At 46.6% G+C, this 20,673-nt stretch overlaps 1 protein-coding gene across 1 annotated transcript; it reads left to right on the top strand.

The window, feature by feature from the left end:
* Positions 1–704: 704 nt before the first annotated feature.
* LOC134428757 (E3 ubiquitin-protein ligase TRIM39-like) lies at positions 705–15,950 on the top strand. Its single transcript, XM_063175685.1, has 11 exons — positions 705–809; positions 3,596–3,682; positions 8,106–8,258; positions 8,522–8,689; positions 9,025–9,192; positions 9,642–9,806; positions 10,516–10,680; positions 12,407–12,571; positions 12,912–13,046; positions 14,292–14,318; positions 15,286–15,950. The coding sequence occupies exons 1-11, from the start codon at positions 749–751 to the stop codon at positions 15,846–15,848; spliced, it is 1,857 nt and encodes a 618-aa protein (XP_063031755.1). The 5' UTR covers positions 705–748; the 3' UTR covers positions 15,849–15,950.
* The last annotated feature ends 4,723 nt before the right edge of the window (positions 15,951–20,673 follow it).

Genomic DNA, 20,673 nt, shown 5'->3' with positions numbered 1-20,673 from the left:
ACAGAAGGCACCCTTCTGGAACCCCCCTGCTACCAAAACCTGCCCATGTAAACTCAACAGAGTGAGAGAAAGGGTGACCATATAAATCTCTATACCTGAAAGGAAATTGTAGCAAGCTGGGAGTTGACCTCTTCTCCCAGAAAACTAGCAAAATGCCAAGAGGAAATTCAAGCCTTAAGTTGTGCTGAGGAGGTTTAGGTTGGATGTCAGGAACAATTTCTTCACTGAAGGGTGGTCAGGCATTGGAACAGGCTACCCAGGGAGGTAGTAGAGTCAACATCCTAAAAATGCTTAAGCAAAGACTGAATGTGGTGCTAAGTGCCTGGTCTAGTGGCCTTTAATCAAAGATTGGACTCTGTGATCTCAGAGGCCTTTTCCAACCTAAAGATTCTGTGATTCCAAACCAAAGATTTAAACTGGTGTTTTAAGGTGTCCATTAAATTTCACAGTAGGAAGTAGGGACTGGATTGAATTTTCTCTTGCATTCCCTGTCACAGCTTCCTGAGAGCACGCTAGACTGAAATTCCCAGAAGCTGCAAGTATAATTGAGATCTCTGGAAAGGCACAAGTTTTCTTGATTTCTGATCTCAACTTTTTGAGATTTGGCACCTTCAGGAGTCACAGCTGGTGACAAGTGCCAGGAGAAAGATCTGAAGGGGTTGGGACAGGATTTCCCTTCTTTTCTCACTTCCCTTCTGTGACTGTTCCAGGTCAGCTGCAGGATCATCCCACCCCTTGGACTGCAGGGATGGAGCAGAAGAGATGGGTCCTGTTGGCTCTGGCACTTCTTCTGGCTATCCCTTTCTCAGGTAATGCTTCCATGAGCTGTTCTGTTCCTTTCATTCTGTTCCTTTCTGTTCCTTCCTGAGGGATTCCAGCCTGCAGATGATCAAAAGTCGTGGAGCTGAGGGTCATGGTCCCCTGAGCAGCCCTGATTCGAACTCCACAAGAGCCAGAGCTGTCCTGCCCCTCTGGTCTTGGGGAATCCAGCCGTTTGAAGTCAGAGGTGAAGCCAGGGAAGACCTAAGCCAAGACAGCTGTGCCCTGTCCAGCTCTGCCCCAGTGCTAGGAGCATTTCCCTGTCTGCATTGGCAGTTGGCATTGTCACAGCCACCTTGCTGCTGGTGACACAGGGCTGAGAAAGGGCAACGCCAGCTGGGGAGGTGCATGAAATGGCTCTGGATATGCCTTTATGCATTTATTTTTTTTCCTTTTCCCCAAAATAATCCCATCCTGTACAACTTGTATCATCCTGTTTTCTCCCTCTAATCTATTACTTTCAGTTGTTCCCCACTGTGACTCCTAGACCTGTTTCCTTCACACCAGTACATTTTCTGATGGATTTCAGCCTGATGTTCACTCACAGACAATTTTGAGCTCACCTCTCCTGAAAATGTAGTTGGAATAGGATACAATGTAGTTAGTCAGGATACAAGCATTCCTTGCACCATCTCTTCCACATAGCCACTGGACAATCCCGAAGTGCAGTGGAGAAAAATCACAGATGGGCACAGAGAGGACATCTACACATGTAGGTAGTTTGGGGGTGAACAGATGCAGAAATAGCATGGATGGATATCAGTGCCAACAGATGGATTTGACACTGGGAATGTGTCCCTGACACTGAGGAATGTCCAGCCAGCAGATGAAGAAATGTACAGTTTCACTGTGATATCCAGGGATCGGATTGTTGATATGGCCACCAAGCTCAGCATTGCAGTTGGAGACTTTCTGGGCTGGGCAGGGAAGGGGGGAAGCTCTTACAGAAGGAAAAGAGCTCTCCAAAATATCACTGTCCCCCAGCTGGTGCCCCCCTCATATGACCCAACACATCACCTCCCCACTCCCAGCATAGGCCAGCTGTCAAGAAGTTCTGCAACTTCCATGCCTAGCCTGAGCCCTGTTCTGACCCACATGGGGCTGGAAAATTGCAATAATCCCTGCCGGAGAGGTGTGAGGCTACCTGACAGACATCCAAGTGCTCAGCATCCGTGGCTGTGGGACTGATGGGAATGAGGCCCTCTGTCTTGTCACTTCTCATCTGGGGTAAGGGCTAAGGAGATGTTCTGTGCTGCCGGTTCCTCCCAGCTGGACAGTCAGCACCATTTGGAGCAGGTATTGATAATGTCAGATGGAGCTGGTGAACCTTGATTCACCAATGAGAAAGAGCATAGAATGATGGAATCAGGGAATCTTAGAATCACGCAAAAGCATGAGTTGGGAGGGACCTTAAAGAATTTCTCATTTGAACTTCCCAGCCATGGGCAGGAGCAAATGCTGTCCAACCTGGCCTTGAATACTTCCAAGGATGGGACATCCACAGCTGCTCGGGGCAAGCTGTGCCAGTGCCTCACTCTTAGTCAAGAATTTCTTCCTGAGATCGAATCTAAATCCCCTCATCCAAAGGGGATTAGAGATGCTTTTGGGAGAGGAGAGAGAAAAAGCTTCAAGACAGCACCCATTTCCTAGTATTACACAGGAAAAATTCATATAAAATCCAGCTTTGACCAGGAGTGTGACTCTGAATTGTGTGTGGTGCATCCCACCTCCTCACACTGGTGAAGTTTTGGCACAGTTCCTGTCAGTGACCATCTGTGCCCATCTGTAGTTCTGGCATGGAATGGGGAGGTGCCTGGGCTCTACTGTGCTGTGTCCTGCTTTACAATCCTCAAAATTGGATGGGGGTCCTACAGAGTCATTCCAAAAGAAGAATACAAAGTACACACCTTCTCCCTGCCTGCTCCATGAAATAATGAGGAGCTGAGAAGAGAATCCATCCCACACCATAGCTCTCTCAAAGCCAAAGGAATTTTGGCATTTATGGCAGATGAAGTGCGGGATGACAGAAAGACCAATGTAAAGGTTTTGTGAAAAACTGACAAACCGGCAGGAAACTCTGGGTTAAGAAAGAGCTGTGAATCAAAGGAAGAGCTCCTTTCAAGGAAACAAACTCCTCTCACTAAGAAACTCCCTTGTCTTTAAGGTATTGGTGAAGTGTTCATTGAAATTCAGGGCCCCAAGGGTGAGGGCTAGAGCTTGGCTGCAGATCACACAGATGGTTTCCAGAACCTGTTGTCCAGTGGGTTACTGAGGATGGGCAGGGGCTCTCTGCAGACACTGAAAGTAACCAGGACAGTGAGAAGTTCTTCAGTGTCTGTAGTTGAGTCACAGTTACAGGAGAGTAAGTGGGAAAAGTCACCTGTCAAATCCTGAACCCACTGGTGCAGAGGGAGAAGAAAACTACTGTGTACATCTCAGGTGAGTTCTGTTGTCCCCAGAAGTCTTTGCTGGAGGCTCACTGTCTCAGGAGCCCTGTGAGGCCCATTGCAGTGCCAGGGAAGCTGACAGCTATCCAGTTCAGCCAGACCCATCCCAGAGCACCACAAGGCACTGCAGGCAGGACAGGTTGCAGTGTGAGATGAGCAGGATCCCTCTTGCCCCTAGGGATGTGCACATCCTGAGGGAAGACAGGCTTTGACCACCTGTGTAGGATTGTGACTATTTCTCCATTTATCTCCACAAAATCTCTTGGGGTGGACTTTTTTCCCCAAAGGAATTTTGGATTTCTTTTTCCCCAAAGGTTCTGTTTTTCCAGGTGCATCTCAGTGGGTTCCTGCCTCCTGGATACAGCTCCCTTTATTCCTTCTCACACTGGCTGCTGGTGCTGTTCTAGTATTTCAAGGTAAGGCCTCTTGGTTCACAGGACCTCATGTTCTTAGACGTGAGGCTGCAGGATGTAATTTCTCAGCCTCTTGTAAGACTACTCTTTGACATATAGGATGAAATACCATGTAGAGTCTACTTCTGGCTCACAGATGCATTAGCTTCCACTCAGCTCAAATTCTGAGTTCTCCTGCAGGTAGAATTTTGCTGTCTGTCATCCAGAGGCAGAAGGGAGATGCCACCGCATGCATGAGAGCTTGGGTGGACCATGGCATCTACAGGCAAGAGAAGAAAGGAGGATGGGATTGAGGTACTTTTTCTGGGGTGAATTAGAACGTCCCTTCCTCTACCTCCATTGGTCTCATTCTTCCCAGTGGTTCCAGTGGAGCTCATTCATCAGATCTGGATCTTTTTTCCTAGAAGCGTCAGTGGTGCCTCCCACCTTGGTAAGGGCCTGTTCAGAGATCTCTGCCTCTGCAGACATGGCTGGGGAGAAGTCTTGTTTCCCCAGTCCAGTGCCAGCTGTTCCAGCCCTGTGGTGTCTGAGGGCACGGCTATTCCCCTTTCTGGGAGGCTTTTGTGGACTTGGTTTTCCTTCCTGGGTGGGAGCTGGAGCAGGGCCCTGCCAAGCCTTGGGAACCTGTGGCAGAGTGTCATGGCCAAGGGCCCACACCAGCACCTCACTGCTCATGGCAAGGCAGGACTGACCGCTCCCCAAAAGCTGTACTGACCTCACACCAGTTGCCTCTCTCAAGCTCTGTGCCTTCAGCCTCATCTCCATTTCCATCTGTATTGTGGTTTAGGAATGGAACTCCCCAGTTCACTGCTCCCACTGAGACTCCCTAATGACACACCATACTTTCAGTCCTCTATTCCTTCTCTCTTCCTGCTGCTACAGGATGGAGTTGAGAACTGGAGGCACAAAAGATGAAGATCATGGTTTTAGACAAGAATAATTTACTGGAATCAGCAATGAGATAAGAAAAAAAAAAAACAATAACAAGAACAATATTAATAAAGGAAGTGTAAAAAAGAGAGAGTCATTCATATGCAAAATCCACATCAAGGACCCCATGACAATAAACAAATACAGGATGACTTCCCTCCCTGCCCTTTCTTTTTGACCAGAAGGCATCCCTTTTCCCCAGAAGAGACAGTGTCCCTTTCCACTTCCCACCAACCCCATGCCAATGATGTGAGTTTGTAACAAATCACATTAGGTTCCTGGTCATGCCCCTTTCCCAGCCACTGCAAAAATTAACCCTGTCCTGGCCTGAACCAGGACATTTTCCACCACTTAATTTATACCATCTACTCATTTAAACATCCTACACCCTCCAACATATATACATAAACATTCACATATATATGTGAGGTATGTTTGTATACATAAGTATACAAACATAGGTATCATCTCCATAGTCAACAGCCATCCCACCACGATGTCTGCTGAGTTCATTTTATCCATGACTGTAGGTTCTATCTGTCCTAGATGTCTTCCAGAGCAGGAGGGTTGGTGTCTTGTCAGTTGTTTTGCTGCATCAGGAACCAGCTACCTGGTGTATCTAGAATGGTCCATATTAATTGCCTATGGTAGTTATGAAAAACAACAGAAGCAGAGAGGGCTCTAGGCAGACTTCAGAGACCCTTTATTACACCCTGGATACTTAAATCCAGGTGTTAAACTCAAAGTTCCTTGATTCTAGATAGCACAGTGGAGAAATAAATCCCCACCAGATATTCTCAAGAGCTGAAAATCACACAAAAGTTTACTGCCAAAATATAGAAGATTAAGCAAGCTTTGGCAAAAGGATTAAATACAACATGAAATTCAACATGAAACCACTTACAGTGACATTACTTAGTATTAGTTTGATAGCAACTTCATTTACTTAGCCCATTTAACCTAGAAACTTTTAAATCCTTAACATGTGAAGTTACCCACAAAGTTTCATGAAAAGAGAATTAGGAGAAGACAGAGAGAAAGATAGAAAAGATATAGAAAAACCACAGGCATAGCTACCAACTCCTAGGGTTATGACGTTGGTAAGACCAGAACCCCAAAAAAGCCAGCAAGGCCAGACAGTTTGGTACTGGATGGTCATCCCTTTTAATCCCTTGGCACTTTGTGGGCCCACCTCCTAGATGGGATTTCTGGAACTTCAGCCAATCAGAGGCTCAGCAGGAAATTCCCCCTGCTGTTTGATTGATTGACAGCTCAGTCAATCTGAGGGGTCGGGGGGCAGGGCGCTGTCTTACCTGAAAAAAGACCTGACCTGCCTCCAAACACACACACACACGCATGCACACATGGACACACACATTCACATACACAGACGCACACAAATAGATACACAAACACAGACACAGAAATGCAGAGACACAGACACACAGACACAAACTTAGACACACACAAACAGATACAGACAGACACAAAGACACACAGACACATACAGACAGAGACAGAGAGATACACACATGGACACAGAGACACACACAGACACACAGACACATGCACAGACACATACACATACACATACACACACGGACACAGAGACAACCAGACACACAAACACAGACAGACACACACAGACATGAACAGACACAGACAGACACATAGACACACACAGACAGACACACACAGGGACACAGACATACAGACAGACAGAGAGACGGCACAGACACACAGACAGAGACATACAGACACAGACAAACAGGCATGCACACACAGAGACAGACACAGAGATGCAAAGACACACATACACATACAGACATACAGACACACAGAAAAGCATTGACTTGAGACACTAAACTTACCCAGTCTCTGACATCTTTCCAGTAGCTTACAAGAAGGCTGGACAGGGACTTCTTACAAGGGCACAGATTACTAGGACAAGGTGGAATTGATTTTAAGCTGTAGGAGGGTAGATTTAAATCAGATAATAGGAAGAAAATCTTCCCTGTGAGGGTGGTGAGGCCCTGGCACAGATTGCTGTAGGAGCTAAGGATATCTCATCCCTGGAAGGGTTCAAGGCCGGGTTGGATAGGGCTTAGAGCAATGTGGTCTAGTGGAAGGCTGGAAAGAGATAATGGTGGATTGGAAAGAGAGGTCTATAAGGTGTCTTAAAACCCAAACCATTGTCTGGTGAGTTGACTTTGCAATTCTGCATTTCTATGAGACTCATTCTCTTGTTAGACTATCAACAGATGACCAAGGGGAGGTTCTATGTGACACAAAGAGAAGCCTTTCCATCAACGTTTTCTGATGGATCAGTGCCAGGACATACCCACAGTTCTTGGAAAAAAACTTCTGCCAAGCAAGAAGAAGGTGCATGAGGGTCTAGTGCAGTGCAATCAAACATCTCGCCCCTCTGGAAATTCCCACTTACACAGTCCTCCAACAAGTCCTTTGTTATATTTCCCATCCCCATGCAGATGTTCAGGACTCCAGGTTCCCAAGATGCAGAGCTGCCCCAAAAGTGGGCTTTTCCCAGCACTGACCAGGACATCCTGGACTCTTCCGGATCCCATCCTCCCTGGGATCTAAGGCCATCTTTTCTCCCATTCCCATTCTTTCCAGCTGGGATGCTGGCAGAGGAATGTTCTTTGCTCACTTGGCAAGCAGCATAGCCTGGGTTCTCCCCTGTGGCCAGACCACTGGGGAGTGAGGAGGCAATGGGGCTCCTTTCAATATTCCTCACCAGCAGCACAGCAGCTTCAAGCTCATGTTTAGAAGGGCTCACAGTGATGCTGAGACTCCTTTCAACAGGTAAAAACTGTAGTGGAAAAAAGTTTCCATGTCACAAGGAAGACTGCAGGTCCAGAAGAGAGGCCAAGGCTCCTTCCCAGAGCAAACTCTTGGTGGAAGAGGATTTGAAAACCAAGGAAGAGATCAGTAAGGGTGCCTACAGGTCCATCAGAATGTGAAGTCCCCATCTTTGTTTTTCAGGGCTGAGTTATTTTCCAAGGCCTCTGAATTAGAAAGGATTGTCTGAGGAAAGAAAAGTCTGGAGAGTATAAATTAGAAATAGGCAGGACATGAGGAAACCGAATTGAATTTCTTGTGCCCTCCCTGCATAAAGAAAAAGGAAAAAATAAAACCAGATAAGCAGGGCCATTCCTCATCAGGCCTTTATCTTTTTGGAAGCAAACACTGCTTCACAATCAAAATGACTTGTGAGTTAGTCCTTGGAGTGTGTGCCTTGTGCAGAATTTCCTTGGGAGCAGCTCTTATGTTCCATGCCAGTGGAACATCTTTGATTGCTGACATGGCAACTGGAGGTCATCAAGGTCCCTTTTCTCTCCCCTGTCCTTGAAGGTGGTGAAAGAGCAGCGTCTCTTTGGTCTTTTCTAGGAGGGAAGGCCTATGTCACTAGTGGAACAAGTCCTCGCCTCAGGGGAGGAAAAATCATTATCTCTGTGACACCAGTCTTTTTTCACAGGAAGGAGAGTGGACTCCCTGGAAACTGTTTGGCTGAAGAACCACCAGCACCTCTACCAAAAAATTCAGACTCTGCAGGAAGCTTTCCAGAATGAGCAGGAGTCCACACGGTGTGATATTCAGCTCCTCAAAACAGACCTGGAGAATATATTAGGTGAGCAGGGCCATTCCCCCAGCAGGCTGCCTTTTCCCTGGAGGCAAAAGCTGCTCTACAGGCAAACTGTCCTGGGTGATTGTCCACCACAGCTTCTCAAAGCAGATGGAGAAGTACAATCCCTGTGTGGGGAACAGCTTTTTTGAATACTCAAAGCGAAAACCTGAAGAGACTCTCTGACAGTGAATTTAAATAAGGACACTGCTCTCTCCCTCAAGAAGGTAATGAGACTGTCCCAATGACACTGTTCTTTTTCTTTATAGGATTGAGAATAGAGGCAAATACTACAAACGCTTTGGAATCCATGTGGAAGAAGAACATCCATGAAGTGTCCCAACAAGTTCAAACTCTGCAGAAAGCTTTTCAAAACACCCAGCTGTACACACAGCGAGACCTTCAGATGATGAGAACAGACCTGAAGGATGAACTAGGTGAGCAGGGCCATTCCCCAGCAGGACTTCATCTCCCTGAAGGTCAATCTGGCTCTACAGGTAAACTGACCTGTGAGTTCATCATTTACCTTTTGTCAGAAAGGGCAGAACTTCCTTGGGAGCAGCTCTTATATCCCAGTCATCTGGAACACCTTTGTTGCTGAGGTGGCAACTGGAGATGGTCAAGGTCTCTCTTCTCTCACTTGTTGTAAAAGGGAGTGAAAGAACATCTCCTTGTTCCTTTTTAAGAGGAAAGTTTTGTGTCATTAGTGGGACAAGACCTCACCTCAAGGGAGAAAAATCATTGTCCCAGTGACACCAGTCTTTTTTCACAGGAAGGACAGTAGAGGCAAATGTCACAGGGAATATAGCATTCATGTGGCAGAAGGACCTCCTGCATCTCTCACAACAAATTCAAACTCTGAAGCAAACTTTCCAGAACATGAAGGTTGGTATACAGCGTGACCTTCAAATGGTCAGAGGAGACCTGGAGAACAAACTAGGTGAGCAGAAGCATTTCCGTGACAGGCCTTCATACCTCTGAAGGCAAAGTCTGCCCTACAAGCAAACTGTCCTGGAACTTGTCTGCCACATCTTCTCAAGGGGGATGGGGAAAGACAGCTCTTACACAGGAAACAGTTTTTGTGCTCTGTGACACCACGCAATGCTCATACCAAAGAATATTATCTCCCCAGAGTACTCTCTGGAGAGAAAGAGTGGGATCATTCCTACCCTCCATCCTTCCTGGGAGGCCTTGGTCAAGCCGTTAGGAAGACCCACAGGGAGTGGGAGATGCCTAAGAGAGCCCTAAGAGATGCTCTGACAGGGATTTTATATGACGAGCTGTGATGACGAGCTTTTGGGCATTGTCATTACCGATCAATGGTCTCTCCCTCAAGAAAACCATCAACCAAGAAACCTTTGTCCAAATGAAAATGTTCTTTCTTAACAGGAGGGAAAATGGAGGCAAAAACAAGCACCTTAGAAGCCAGGCTGGAGAAAGACCACCATGAAGCCTCCCAACAAATTCAAACTCTGCAGGAAAATTTCCAGATGAGATATGAGACCACACAGCGTGACCTTCAGAGGATCAGAACAGACTTGGAGCATGACCTAGGTAAACTAGGCTATTCCCCAGCAAGCTTTCATCTCTCTAAAGAAAAAAGCAGTTCTACTGGCAAACAGTCCTGTGAACTTATTCTCAGGACTCACCTCCTCAAAGGGGTTGAAGAAGGAGAGTCCTTACATGGCAAACCAGTTTTGTACTCTGTGACACTGAAACACCTCCAAGTTGAAGAGCCCACGACTAGCCCAACCCTATGCTCACCTGCTCGGCTAGGGGGCATCTCCACGGCCAGTGCATGAGGTGGGGGCAGGAGAGGGCACTGGCAGCACCCAGCACTCTCTGCCAAATGTCCAGGGACGTTGCCCTGGGCAGGCACAGGGTCCATATCCAATCTCGGGAACCACTGACCAAGGCGGAGGTACAGTGAACGTTCCTGGGGCCACAATGGGTTCTGGGGGACAGGTAGGGGATGTCCCACCACATCTTCCTCATGAAAAAGAGTGTTGTTTCCCAGGGCACACAGATACTGTCTGGAGAGATTGTCTGGAGCACTGGATTGAGGCCAGTGCTGCCTTCAGTGCTGCCCAGCAGGCCTTGGTCAAGCCTTTAGGGAGGACCACAGGGAATGGGAGAGTCCTAAGGGAAGGTGCTCTGCCAGGGAGTTTAAATCAGAGCTTCAAGGCATTGTGATTGCAGGTTGCCAGTCTCCCCCTCAAGACAGCAATGAGACTGTTCCAGTGAGATGGTTCTTTCTTCACAGGAAGGACAGTGGAGGCAAATACAAGGACTATGGAATCCATGTGGAAGAAGGACCTTCTGCAGCTCTCCCAGCAAATGCAAACTCTGCAGGAAGCATTCCAGAACATGGAGAGGTCCACACAGTGTGACCTGCAGATGATAAGAGCAGAGATGAAGAATGAACTAGGTAAGCTAGGCATTGCCCAGCAGGCCTTCATCTCTCAAAAGGCAAAAGCTGCTTTATAGGCAAACTTTCCTGAGAGGATATTCTTTGACAGCTCCTAAAATGGGATGGAGAAGGACAGCCCTTACATGGGTAATAGATTTGTCATCCCTGCCACTAGAACACCTCCATGCTAAAGTGTTCTCTGCAGAGGCTCAAGGTCCCTCTTCTCTCCCTTGCTTCAAAGAGAGTTTGAGCTCTGAGTTCTCTCACTGTCTGACAGTTGATAAGGTTTCCTCTTGAACTCTTGTCCCTGTCTCTGTTGCTTTCCCCACAGCCCTTCTGCTATGTCCCCAGTCCTGATGCCACACTGGGTGAAGCCAGGCTGTGCACAACCTGCATGTCTGTGCCCATGATGAGCCCCACCCCATGCTCACCTGCTCGGCTAGGGGGCATCTCCACGGCCAGTGCATGAGGTGGGGGCAGGAGAGGGCACTGGCAGCACCCAGCACTCTCTGCCAAATGTCCAGGGACGTTGCCCTGGGCAGGCACAGGGTCCATATCCAATCTCGGGAACCACTGACCAAGGCGGAGGTACAGTGAACGTTCCTGGGGCCACAATGGGTTCTGAGGGACAGGTAGGGGATGTCCCACCACATCTTCCTCATGAAAAAGAGTGTTGTTTCCCAGGGCACACAGATACTGTCTGGAGAGATGGATTAAGGTCAGTGCTGCCTTCAGTGCTTGCGGGAATGACTGTAGGGGTGATGGGGGTCATGCACGGTCGGGACGGACGGAGACGAGAGATCTCTGCAGCCAAGTCATGAAACTATCAGTTTATTACAAAGGGCATGGGTGCAAGGCCCTGTTGCGAGCTGCCAGCCGCAGCTCGGAGCAGGGCCGAGAGAAGAGAGGCTTAAAGTGTAAGAGAATTAAAGGTTTAAGAGCGGAGAGCATGTAGAAAGGAGGGGGTGAAGAAGTGCAGAGGTGAGCGCGAAAAGAGAAGAGAAGAGAAGAGAAGAGAAGAGAAGAGAAGAGAAGAGAAGAGAAGAGAAGAGAAGAGAAGAGAAGAGAAGAGAAGAGAAGAGAAGAGAAGAGAAGAGAAGAGAAGAGAAGAGAAGAGAAGAGGAAGAGCAGAGGAAGAGCAGTGGAAGAAGAGTGAAGTTCCCATTACAATACAATAAATCATCTTCAGTGTTGAATATTCAGATTCTCTTCAACCAATCTACTACAGCATGCATGTCCTATAACATTTCCATACAACCTATAAGAATCACTACATTACCATACTGTGTTACATTTTAAACCCTAAATCTTAGTCTTTGGGCCCCTTCTGCCAAGCTGCAGGGTCTGCTCTGACCCTTGGACCTGCCTGCTTGCAGAGGGTGTTGTTTCATCAAGAGGGGATTACCTGCGGCTGGCCACACCATTGTTTTCCAGTTATTCAGTAACTAAGGGATCTCAAAACTTGCTTTCATTTCAATCTCGCTTATAGTTTCTATATTCTCAAAATCTTTTGCCAGGCAATCATATTTATAAGGCTTTCCTGTTCCATCCTCACCAACAAGTGCTTCCCAGCAGGCCTTGGTCAAGCCTTTAGGGAGGACCACAGGGAATGGGAGAGTCCTAAGGGAAGGTGCTCTGCCAGGGAGTTTAAATCAGAGCTTCAAGGCATTGTGATTGCAGGTTGCCAGTCTCCCCCTCAACACAGTAATGAGACTGTTCCAGTGAGATGGTTCTTTCTTCACAGGAAGGACAGTGGAGGCAAATACAAGGACTATGGAATCCATGTGGAAGAAGGACCTTCTGCAGCTCTCCCAGCAAATGCAAACTCTGCAGGAAGCATTCCAGAACATGGAGAGGTCCACACAGTGTGACCTGCAGATGATAAGAGCAGAGATGAAGAATGAACTAGGTAAGCTAGGCATTGCCCAGCAGGCCTTCATCTCTCAAAAGGTAGAAGCTGCTCTACAAATGTCCTGTGATCTAGTTCTTTGCCTCCTCCGAGAAGGTGCATGGGGCAGAACTTCCTTGTGAGCAGCTCTTTTGTCCCATGACAGTGGAACATCTTTGATGGTGAAATGGTGCTGGGAGTCAGTAAAAGTTTGTTTTCTCTCCATCACATTTGGAGGGAGTAAAAGCACAGTGTCTTTTTAGTCCTTTTTAAGAAGAACGGTCCCTTGTAACTTGTGGTACTGTACTCATCTCAGGTGAGGCAAAACTACTGTTCCACTGACACCAGTCTTCTCTTACAGGAAGGCAAGTGAAGGAAAATACCTCAAGGGTCTTGGAATCCATGAGGCTGATGGACATCCAGCAGCTCTCCCAAGAAATCCAAACTCTGGAAAAAACTTTGCAGACCTCATTGGGATCCACAAAATATTGCTTAGGTGAGCAAGGCCTTTTCCAGCAGAACTTCATCTCTCTGAAGGCAAAAGCTGCTTTACAGGCAAATTGTCCTGTGAGCTTCTTGTACACAGCTTCTCAAAGTGGATGGAGAGGGACAGATTTTCTTGGCAAGTAGCTCTTGTGTCCCCACCTGTGAAGACACCTGAACACTGAGATGATGGCAGCAGGTGGTCAAGGTTCCTCTTCATTACCTTGTCTTTGAAAGGAATGTGTAGTGTAGGCTCTCTATGACCCAATATGTGGTAAAGGATGCCTCCATGCCTTAGTATTGTCTTCTTGCTTTCCCCACTTCTCTTCCCCTTAACAAATATTGTTGTCTCCCACAGCCCATAACTGCTGTTTGGAGAGATGGAGGGGGCTGATCCCAACCCTCCATCCTGCCCATCAGGCCTTTCTCAAGCCTTTGGGAGTGCTCACAGGACCTGTGCTCCTTCCCTAGCCCTCCAGCAGTCAATCCATCCAAACCAGTTCTATTGAGCTGGGAGGATCTTTCTTCTCCTTTTTCCAGAGCCCATGTGCCCCAGAACACTGGGAGTTGGAGACTTCAGGGAAGGAAGGACCACCACGAGTGTGAGAGTCCCAGATGAAATGTAGGGGCTCAGGCCTGGGCAAGGCCTGCTCCTCTTTCCCCTGGCCCAGCAGTGCTCCATCACTTTGACAGGGTCTCCAGGGGTAACTGGTGCAGTAAAAGTCACCTTCGCTTCCTGGCAAGTCTTTCTCTGTGAAAGCCTTTAGTTTAGGGTCTGGCCATTCCTCTGGCCTCTCTTTCCCATTTGAAAAGGAAAGGGAGGCTGAGTTCATCTCACAGCACATTTTAGTCCTCCTCAGTCCTCAGAGGAAGCAAGCTGGAGCCACATGCCCCATGTCTGGAAAACAAAATTATCACACACTCTGATGTTTTCTCTGGGAATCTTTGATGAAATGAGAGTAGAACTGGTTAAGAGAACGGTGTGTGTGTGTGGTGGGGGAGTAGGAGAGCATGGGCGTGGCATCAGTGTGATGAAGGAGAGCGAGCTGGGTGTCATGTTAAGAGATATCCTAAATCCCGTTCTGTTTGGTTGTGTTGTCAGCGCCCCAGCAACACTATGAGCCTTGCATCTGACCCTGTCAGTGTCAGAGTAGGGGAGCATGAGAGTGGCCTCATTGTCACCAAGGGGGGAGAGTTGGACAATTTTGCTTCATTGCCAGAGCAAGCACTTATTTCCTGCTTTTCTCCTTTCCCACAGATCTTCCAGTCCTACAGTCCTACAAAGGTAAGCATAAGTGAGATGAGGAAGTGAGTACTCAAGAGCCTGAGTGCAGCTCTAGAAAACACATCCAACCCCCTCAGATAGCTGTTTGGGGAAGAACACACTCAGGGAAGGGTGGTTGGCTGACTTTTTGCTGTTATGTGCTGCCCAGGGCCCTGCATGTGTTCGTCAGGAGCCCTCTACGCTGTGGGGAGCAGGCACAGCTGGCTTGCAGTGGCCACTGCAGCTCCATCTTCCACTTCTGATTTGGCTCTTGGGCCTCTCAGGAAAAGTGTCTGGAGCTGATTTTGCTCCACAACAGGAGCAGCTCCTTCTCCTTTCAATCAGAATTGAGCTAGAGGACCTCAGTTTGTGACACTGCACCTTGCTTGAGTCCTACCAGGGTTCCTCCCATCCCCTGATGCATGTAGAAAGCTGAGGCAAGAAACATTCCCCTATCCTTGTGGCACTGCAGGCTTCTCTTCCACTCTAATCCATGTGCAAGCAGTATCATACACTGGTGGTCTCCTGTTATTGAGGAAAAAAGTGCTTAAAACTTGAAAATCCCCTTCAGACTTTGGCAAGGAGTTAATCCAAACCTAATTACAGCTGCTGGCAAGCAAACCTAATTCCATCTGCTGCCAACTCCTGGTCCTTTCTCTCAGGCTACCCCCTGCCAGCAATGCAGAGATGGAGGCAGAGAAGGTTGAGCAGCACAGCCTCATCCTAGGAGCTGCCTGCTGTAGTCTCAGGAGCACTGGAAGAGTGTCAGGCATTTGGTATATGCTGGCTGCCACTCTCTCTGGCAGAAACGGACACGGCAGGAGGAGAGGGAGAAGCTTGAGATATCCTAAGACAAGAGCCTGCTGAGTGCACCTGAGCATGGAGGGGGGAAGGACAAATGAGAGGGGGATGATGGCAGAGAAGGGAAAGGTTCAGAAAAGCAGAGCTTGTGTTTTCTGCTCCTCATGGCCTGACTTGACCATTGCAGGAGATGTCATCCTGGATGCTGACACAGCTCATCCCAGATTGGAAATCTCTGCAGATGGGAGGACAGTGAAAGATACTGGTGTCATCAGATTCATGCTCAGAAATCAGAAGAGATTTGATTCCCATCTGTTTGTGTTGGCAAAGGAAGGATACACCTCTGGGAAACACTATTGGGAAGTAAATGTTGGGACAAGAAGAAACTGGGCCTTGGGTATTGCCTCTGAATCTGTGGCTCGCAAAGGGACTTTGACTCTGTGTCCTGAGAATGGCTTCTGGGTTATCGCATGTGTAGACGGGCAAGATTATTTGGCCTGCACGAATCCTTGGACCTCTCTGACTGTGACTGGCTATTTGTCAAAGATTGGGATCTTCTTGGACATCCCAGCCAAGAAGGTTTCTTTTTATGATGTATGTAAGGCAGTAGCTTTGTACACTTTGAGCATTGCTGATGGCAGCAGACAGGAAGGCAAATTCCTTCCCTTCTTCTCTACAGGCCTTGCTGCTGCTGAGCCTGACACTGAACCACTAGCAATACTGCAGTTTTCTGATGATGATGATGATTAGTTTACTCTGCATTTCAAAGGTCAATACTGTGATTGAATCACATTGTAATCAGGTCGCTGATTTGTGTCTTCTGAACAAAAGTATTGAATTAGAGGACAAATCTGCCATTGCAGTCAGCTTTCTAAATCATGCATCAGAATGAAAAGTTTTTTGAGGGAAATTTTATTTTGTCAAGGGAAATAAATTTTCTTTTGTGATAGTATGAAAAAAGCACTTGTGTAATGTGAATTTTCCTGAAAAATTACTATCTTGGTTTTTTTTTAAATCTCATGCAATTTTGGGGGTTTTTGTTTGTTTTGTGTCAGTGACCCTCCCCCTCAATCCCCCAGACTTTGGGATCATCAGGATGAGTGAGAGCCAGACCAGGGTTTCCAGTGAGAGCTGGGGGCAGAGTGAGGGGCAGGCTTTTTTGGCTGGCTGGTCAGCTGGTTTCTCTGACTATAGATACTGTTGTTCTGTGGGTTTGGCCTGTTTCTTTTTGTTTCTTTTCCTTCCTCTGTTTTTTCTGGATCAATATTAGTGTATATCCTGGAAGTTGCCCCTAGGCATTCTGCAGATACAGTTAAGAGTCTCATGAGTTTCTTATTTCACCTCATAAAGTTTAGAACAATTGATTTGCTTTGGCATTGCATGTTTAAAGCCAAATAATATCAATTTTTGATATTGTCCCAGGAAATTCTTCCCTTCCTTGGTATTGGGGTCCCAAAGGGAGTCCAGGTAGGGAAAGTGCTCTTCAGCAGTTCCTGGTAGCCTGCCCTCTGTGTCTATAATGCTCACCTCCTTCCTAGTAGTGTGTAGTACCATCTCTTTTTCTGTAGAATCGATTAGATTATCTAGCAGAACCTGTATGTCCAGTCAGTTTGGGTCCTGAGAATGGTTTCAAATATTTTAGGTAGTCTCTCCAGATATTCTCTATAAAGAAGAGGTGAGGCATCTCACCCATGCCTCAAGATCAATTGGAAGAGAAAGGTACTTTTACCATTACCAGGCCGTGAGAAACTTTCTGTTTACCCCAGATTCACCCCAACACTGGCTTCTCCTTTTGCAGTTTCAGATGGTTTTCCAAATAAAAGAATACATCCACATAAGGCAATTCATTCAATTTCCCTCTCTCCTTCCCAAAACAAAGTACTATTCTCTGGCCTCTTAGTCTGGTAGTTTAACTGGTATACTGGCACTACTGATGACAATATTGGATTAGTCTAGGTTTACTTGGTGGGTCTCCTCCAATCTGTTTCTAGTTTTTCAATATACATTTCAATAGAGAACTGAAATCTCCCACTTTGGTTTTAGAAGAAACCAGCCCCATTTTCAATAATTACAAATATACAAGCTATTATCTCTGAAAATTATAATGGTATTTCCGGGTTTGTAACAGAAGGGGCAGTAGGGAAGAGAAGGAAGACTGCTACTCCGGCAATCACTAAAACTGACACAAGAGGGTGCATTAAGTCCACAAATGCGATCTCAGCCATGCACACAAAACTAAAGCAACTCCAAAACCCCAGCAAACACTCAATCATGCTCCAACACCGTCTCAAGCAAATGAACTTTTATATCACGGGCATCCGCATGTTGATATGCTGCAAAACTCAAATCAACACAACACTCTCACATGAACACACTCTCAGAGTTCAAGAAGAATGCAAAGAATGCAAATAAATTAACCAAACTGCACCACAAAAGTGGCTCCAGATGAGGCCAGGTCTGGGTTTCAATTGTAAATTGAGACTGTTTTTTTTTTTTCTTTCTTCTTCATTCCTCCACCCAAGTCAAAATGGTGGTAGCCTGCGCAACAAAACAGTGGAACAATGATTTTACCTTAAACTACGAGTTTAGCTTGATACACTGATTCCTGATACCTCCTGGGGACAACCTCTAATGCCTTCTAGGGGAGTTGAAACCCTAATACTTCTTGAGGACTTGAACTCTGGACAGGGGAAACTCTGACCCCCTGAGGGCGGCAACTCAACTCTCCCCATGATAAGCTTAGCCAGACACTCAAACCCCCCTTGCCAGTAACTCTGTCTGGGGATCTTCTGGCTGGCTCTCCAAAATAAGACTCCTTAACAGTAATTTTGGAATAAGACTCCTTAACAGTAATTTTGTTTAAAGAGGGCATAATTTATTCAGTCCTGAGGTTGCATTGCATGAAGGATTCCTCTAACCATTCATGCACAGATTATTTTACAAGTGAGTGCACATTACAATTTATCCATTACAATAAAACCCACCCAAGTTCCCAGATTCAGTCTTTGTTTTGTCAATTACTACATTCTTGAGCCAGATGTCTTCTTATCTTCGAACTGTCCTTGCTGGGAAAGCAATTTTGCATGCCTAGTTTCTCTGCTGAAAGTTCGCAGGCACAGTAAAAGTGAAATTAACCCTTTCGGTATCACATAGGATGGCAGTCTCTCTCCAGCTTCTTTCCCTGAATACTTCCATTCCTGCAGAACCACCCTGATAATGGACCTCTGTGTGTTGCACATGGTGGCTGTCACCTTGACATGGCCAACACTCACCTGGATGGGCTCCTGGCAGGTGTCCAGGGTGACATGAAGGCCCTCAGTTGTCCTGTTGGTTAGCAAGGGAGTCCCCCTCTGGGACATATGGGTGAAGGTGTCCTCCAACCTGCCCAGGTGAGCTTTGAGCAGGATCAGCTCCAGGCCCAGCTCCATGGGAAACAGGTTGTAGTCCAGGGGGTTGAAGAAGACCATGGTGAAGCTCATGGCCTCGTAGACCAGGACTCTCACAGAGCCACAAAATTGGGGTCTGGAGAACTGGCAGGCGTTGGAGGAGGCAGGGGCATGGGAGGGCTGGAGGGGCTGTGGCCACTGTAAAAGTAGGTCCTGGGGAGGAGAAATGGAGGGGTGGGATCTGGGGAGGATGGTGAGACTGTTAGAAGATTGTGGTGGAACAAGTGGTAGGTGGTGGACTAGTAGGAGACAATCTCCCCACCACTGGGAGGTGCTGGAACCAATGGGAGATAATGGTGGGACTACTGAGAGATGGTGGGAGCATTGGGAGACCAGCAGGAGATGGACCAAACCCTGGGAGATGTTGCCACCATGGAATAGTGACCACATCCAAACCTCCTTCCCTGCACCCCCAGGGGTCCTCTCTGCCTTCCCCTCACCTGGGGTTCTCCAAGGTGACATTCTGGGTGGTGTTAGATAGCTGGATCTCCACAGTCTGCTCCAAGAATTCCCACATCCTGCACAGGATTCTCTGCTCCACAGGGTCAGAATCTACTCCAACCTGTGGTTTCCTCAGAAAAACCTCAGAGTTTCCTTATCCCTCTCTACAACTCCCTGAAAGGTCGTTGAAGTCAGATGGGGGTTGGTCTCTTCTCCTGAGGCTTATCTTGTTTGCATGCACAGAGACAAAAATCCATTTTTAGCTTCTCCCTTGTATTCCTTTCCCCTGTATAATTTTACTGTGTATTTAAGGGGATATCCGCAAATCCAGCACCAGACCAGAACTCCTTTGCAGCAGGCAAGCACAAAGTGAAAACATGTTGTCTGCCCTAAAAAGTTTTGCAAGGTTGTATTTTTGTAAAAATAAATCCATTTTCCTCAACTTTGTTTTTCATTCTCAGGTGGTAAATTAATCTATTCTGTTGTTTAGCTGTGAGTTAAATGCTAGAGTAATTTGAAGAGTATGAAAGAGGGTTAAAAATGTAACAATCTTCTAAAAAACTTAAAATAAACAGGTTTAATGACCCAGCAGAACAATTCAGAATCAAGTGATATATGGCAGAGGTAAGAGATCCGATGCATGGCTCCAGTACAAGGGGGCAGAATGTCAACATCATTTGTTTTTGTAATTGTTTTTGTACATGGCTGGCATAAAATCTGCAGCAATCCGGCATTTCAACATGCTCCTCAGTACAAATAGGCAGCAAAAGCAGATACTTTAATATTCAACCAGCAGCACTTCTACTGTACCTAATTAATTTATATAAAAGATCTATCTCCTGGAGAGAGAGAGCACGAAGCCCACTGTAAAGCTGGAATGTTGCTACAGGCACGGATCTGCAATTTTTCTGATTTTCAAAGTGTGAGTTTATTGCTGGGTTAGACACACCAAGGTAGGGCAGGTAATTCAAACCTGACTTAGGAGGTAAGGCAAGGTATGGTGGACTCCAAATATTTTTAGTTCTCTGACACAGTTTCTAGCTCATGAACAGAAAATAATCTCCTAATGGCTGTCACTATAGGACACGAAAGAACACAAGCTCACATCGCTGTTCTCAAGGTGAAGAAAAAAGGGAAGTTCATTTTCTGACTCTAACATTTACAGTTTTCTAAAAGTGACAGTGGATTGGAGGGTGACAGTGCCACGTCTCCAATGACACTGGTCAAACTAAGTCTATTAACGTTCTCTTCCTCCATAAAGGAATGCAAAAGAATGAGTTATTTACAGAAAGTGTGTGAGAAAGTTTACTACAAGAATGTCAACATCAGAAGGTTTAGAAAACCTTAAAAAACCAGGGTGACAGATCGCTGCTTGTTCTAGTCTGCAAACTAAGCTGTTGGTCTCATTTTGTTCTTTATAGACAAGTATGCTCATCATCCAAAAATTGCCTACCAGATTTAGCACTAATTAGCTGCAATGCTGTTGCATACAGGTAAAACATTATAAAATAAGAGCCTTGTTACCCTTGTAAAATCATGGCTCAGGCCTGCTACTTCAGCTAAGTATGGCTAACAGCTCACTTGAAAGTAACTGTGAGAAAGAAATTCATAACCATGAGAGTCATCCTTGTACCCATGTGAAAAAGGAATGTAAACATCTTTAGGGAAGTAAGTTTTTGGCGAGCATA

The sequence above is a fragment of the Melospiza melodia genome, chromosome 24, assembly GCF_035770615.1.
Source record: "Melospiza melodia melodia isolate bMelMel2 chromosome 24, bMelMel2.pri, whole genome shotgun sequence".
Classification (NCBI taxonomy): Eukaryota; Metazoa; Chordata; class Aves; order Passeriformes; family Passerellidae; genus Melospiza; species Melospiza melodia.
This window is presented reverse-complemented; position numbering and strand designations above follow the sequence as displayed.

Coding starts and splice junctions, on each gene's coding strand:
- LOC134428757 (XM_063175685.1), top strand. CDS start 749: ATGGAGCAGAAGAGATGGGTCCTGTTGGCTCTGGCACTTCTTCTGGCT. Junction 8,690..9,024: donor AGACCTGAAGGATGAACTAG/GTGAGCAGGGCC, acceptor CTTTTTTCACAG/GAAGGACAGTAGAGGCAAAT. Junction 10,681..12,406: donor AGAGATGAAGAATGAACTAG/GTAAGCTAGGCA, acceptor CTTTCTTCACAG/GAAGGACAGTGGAGGCAAAT.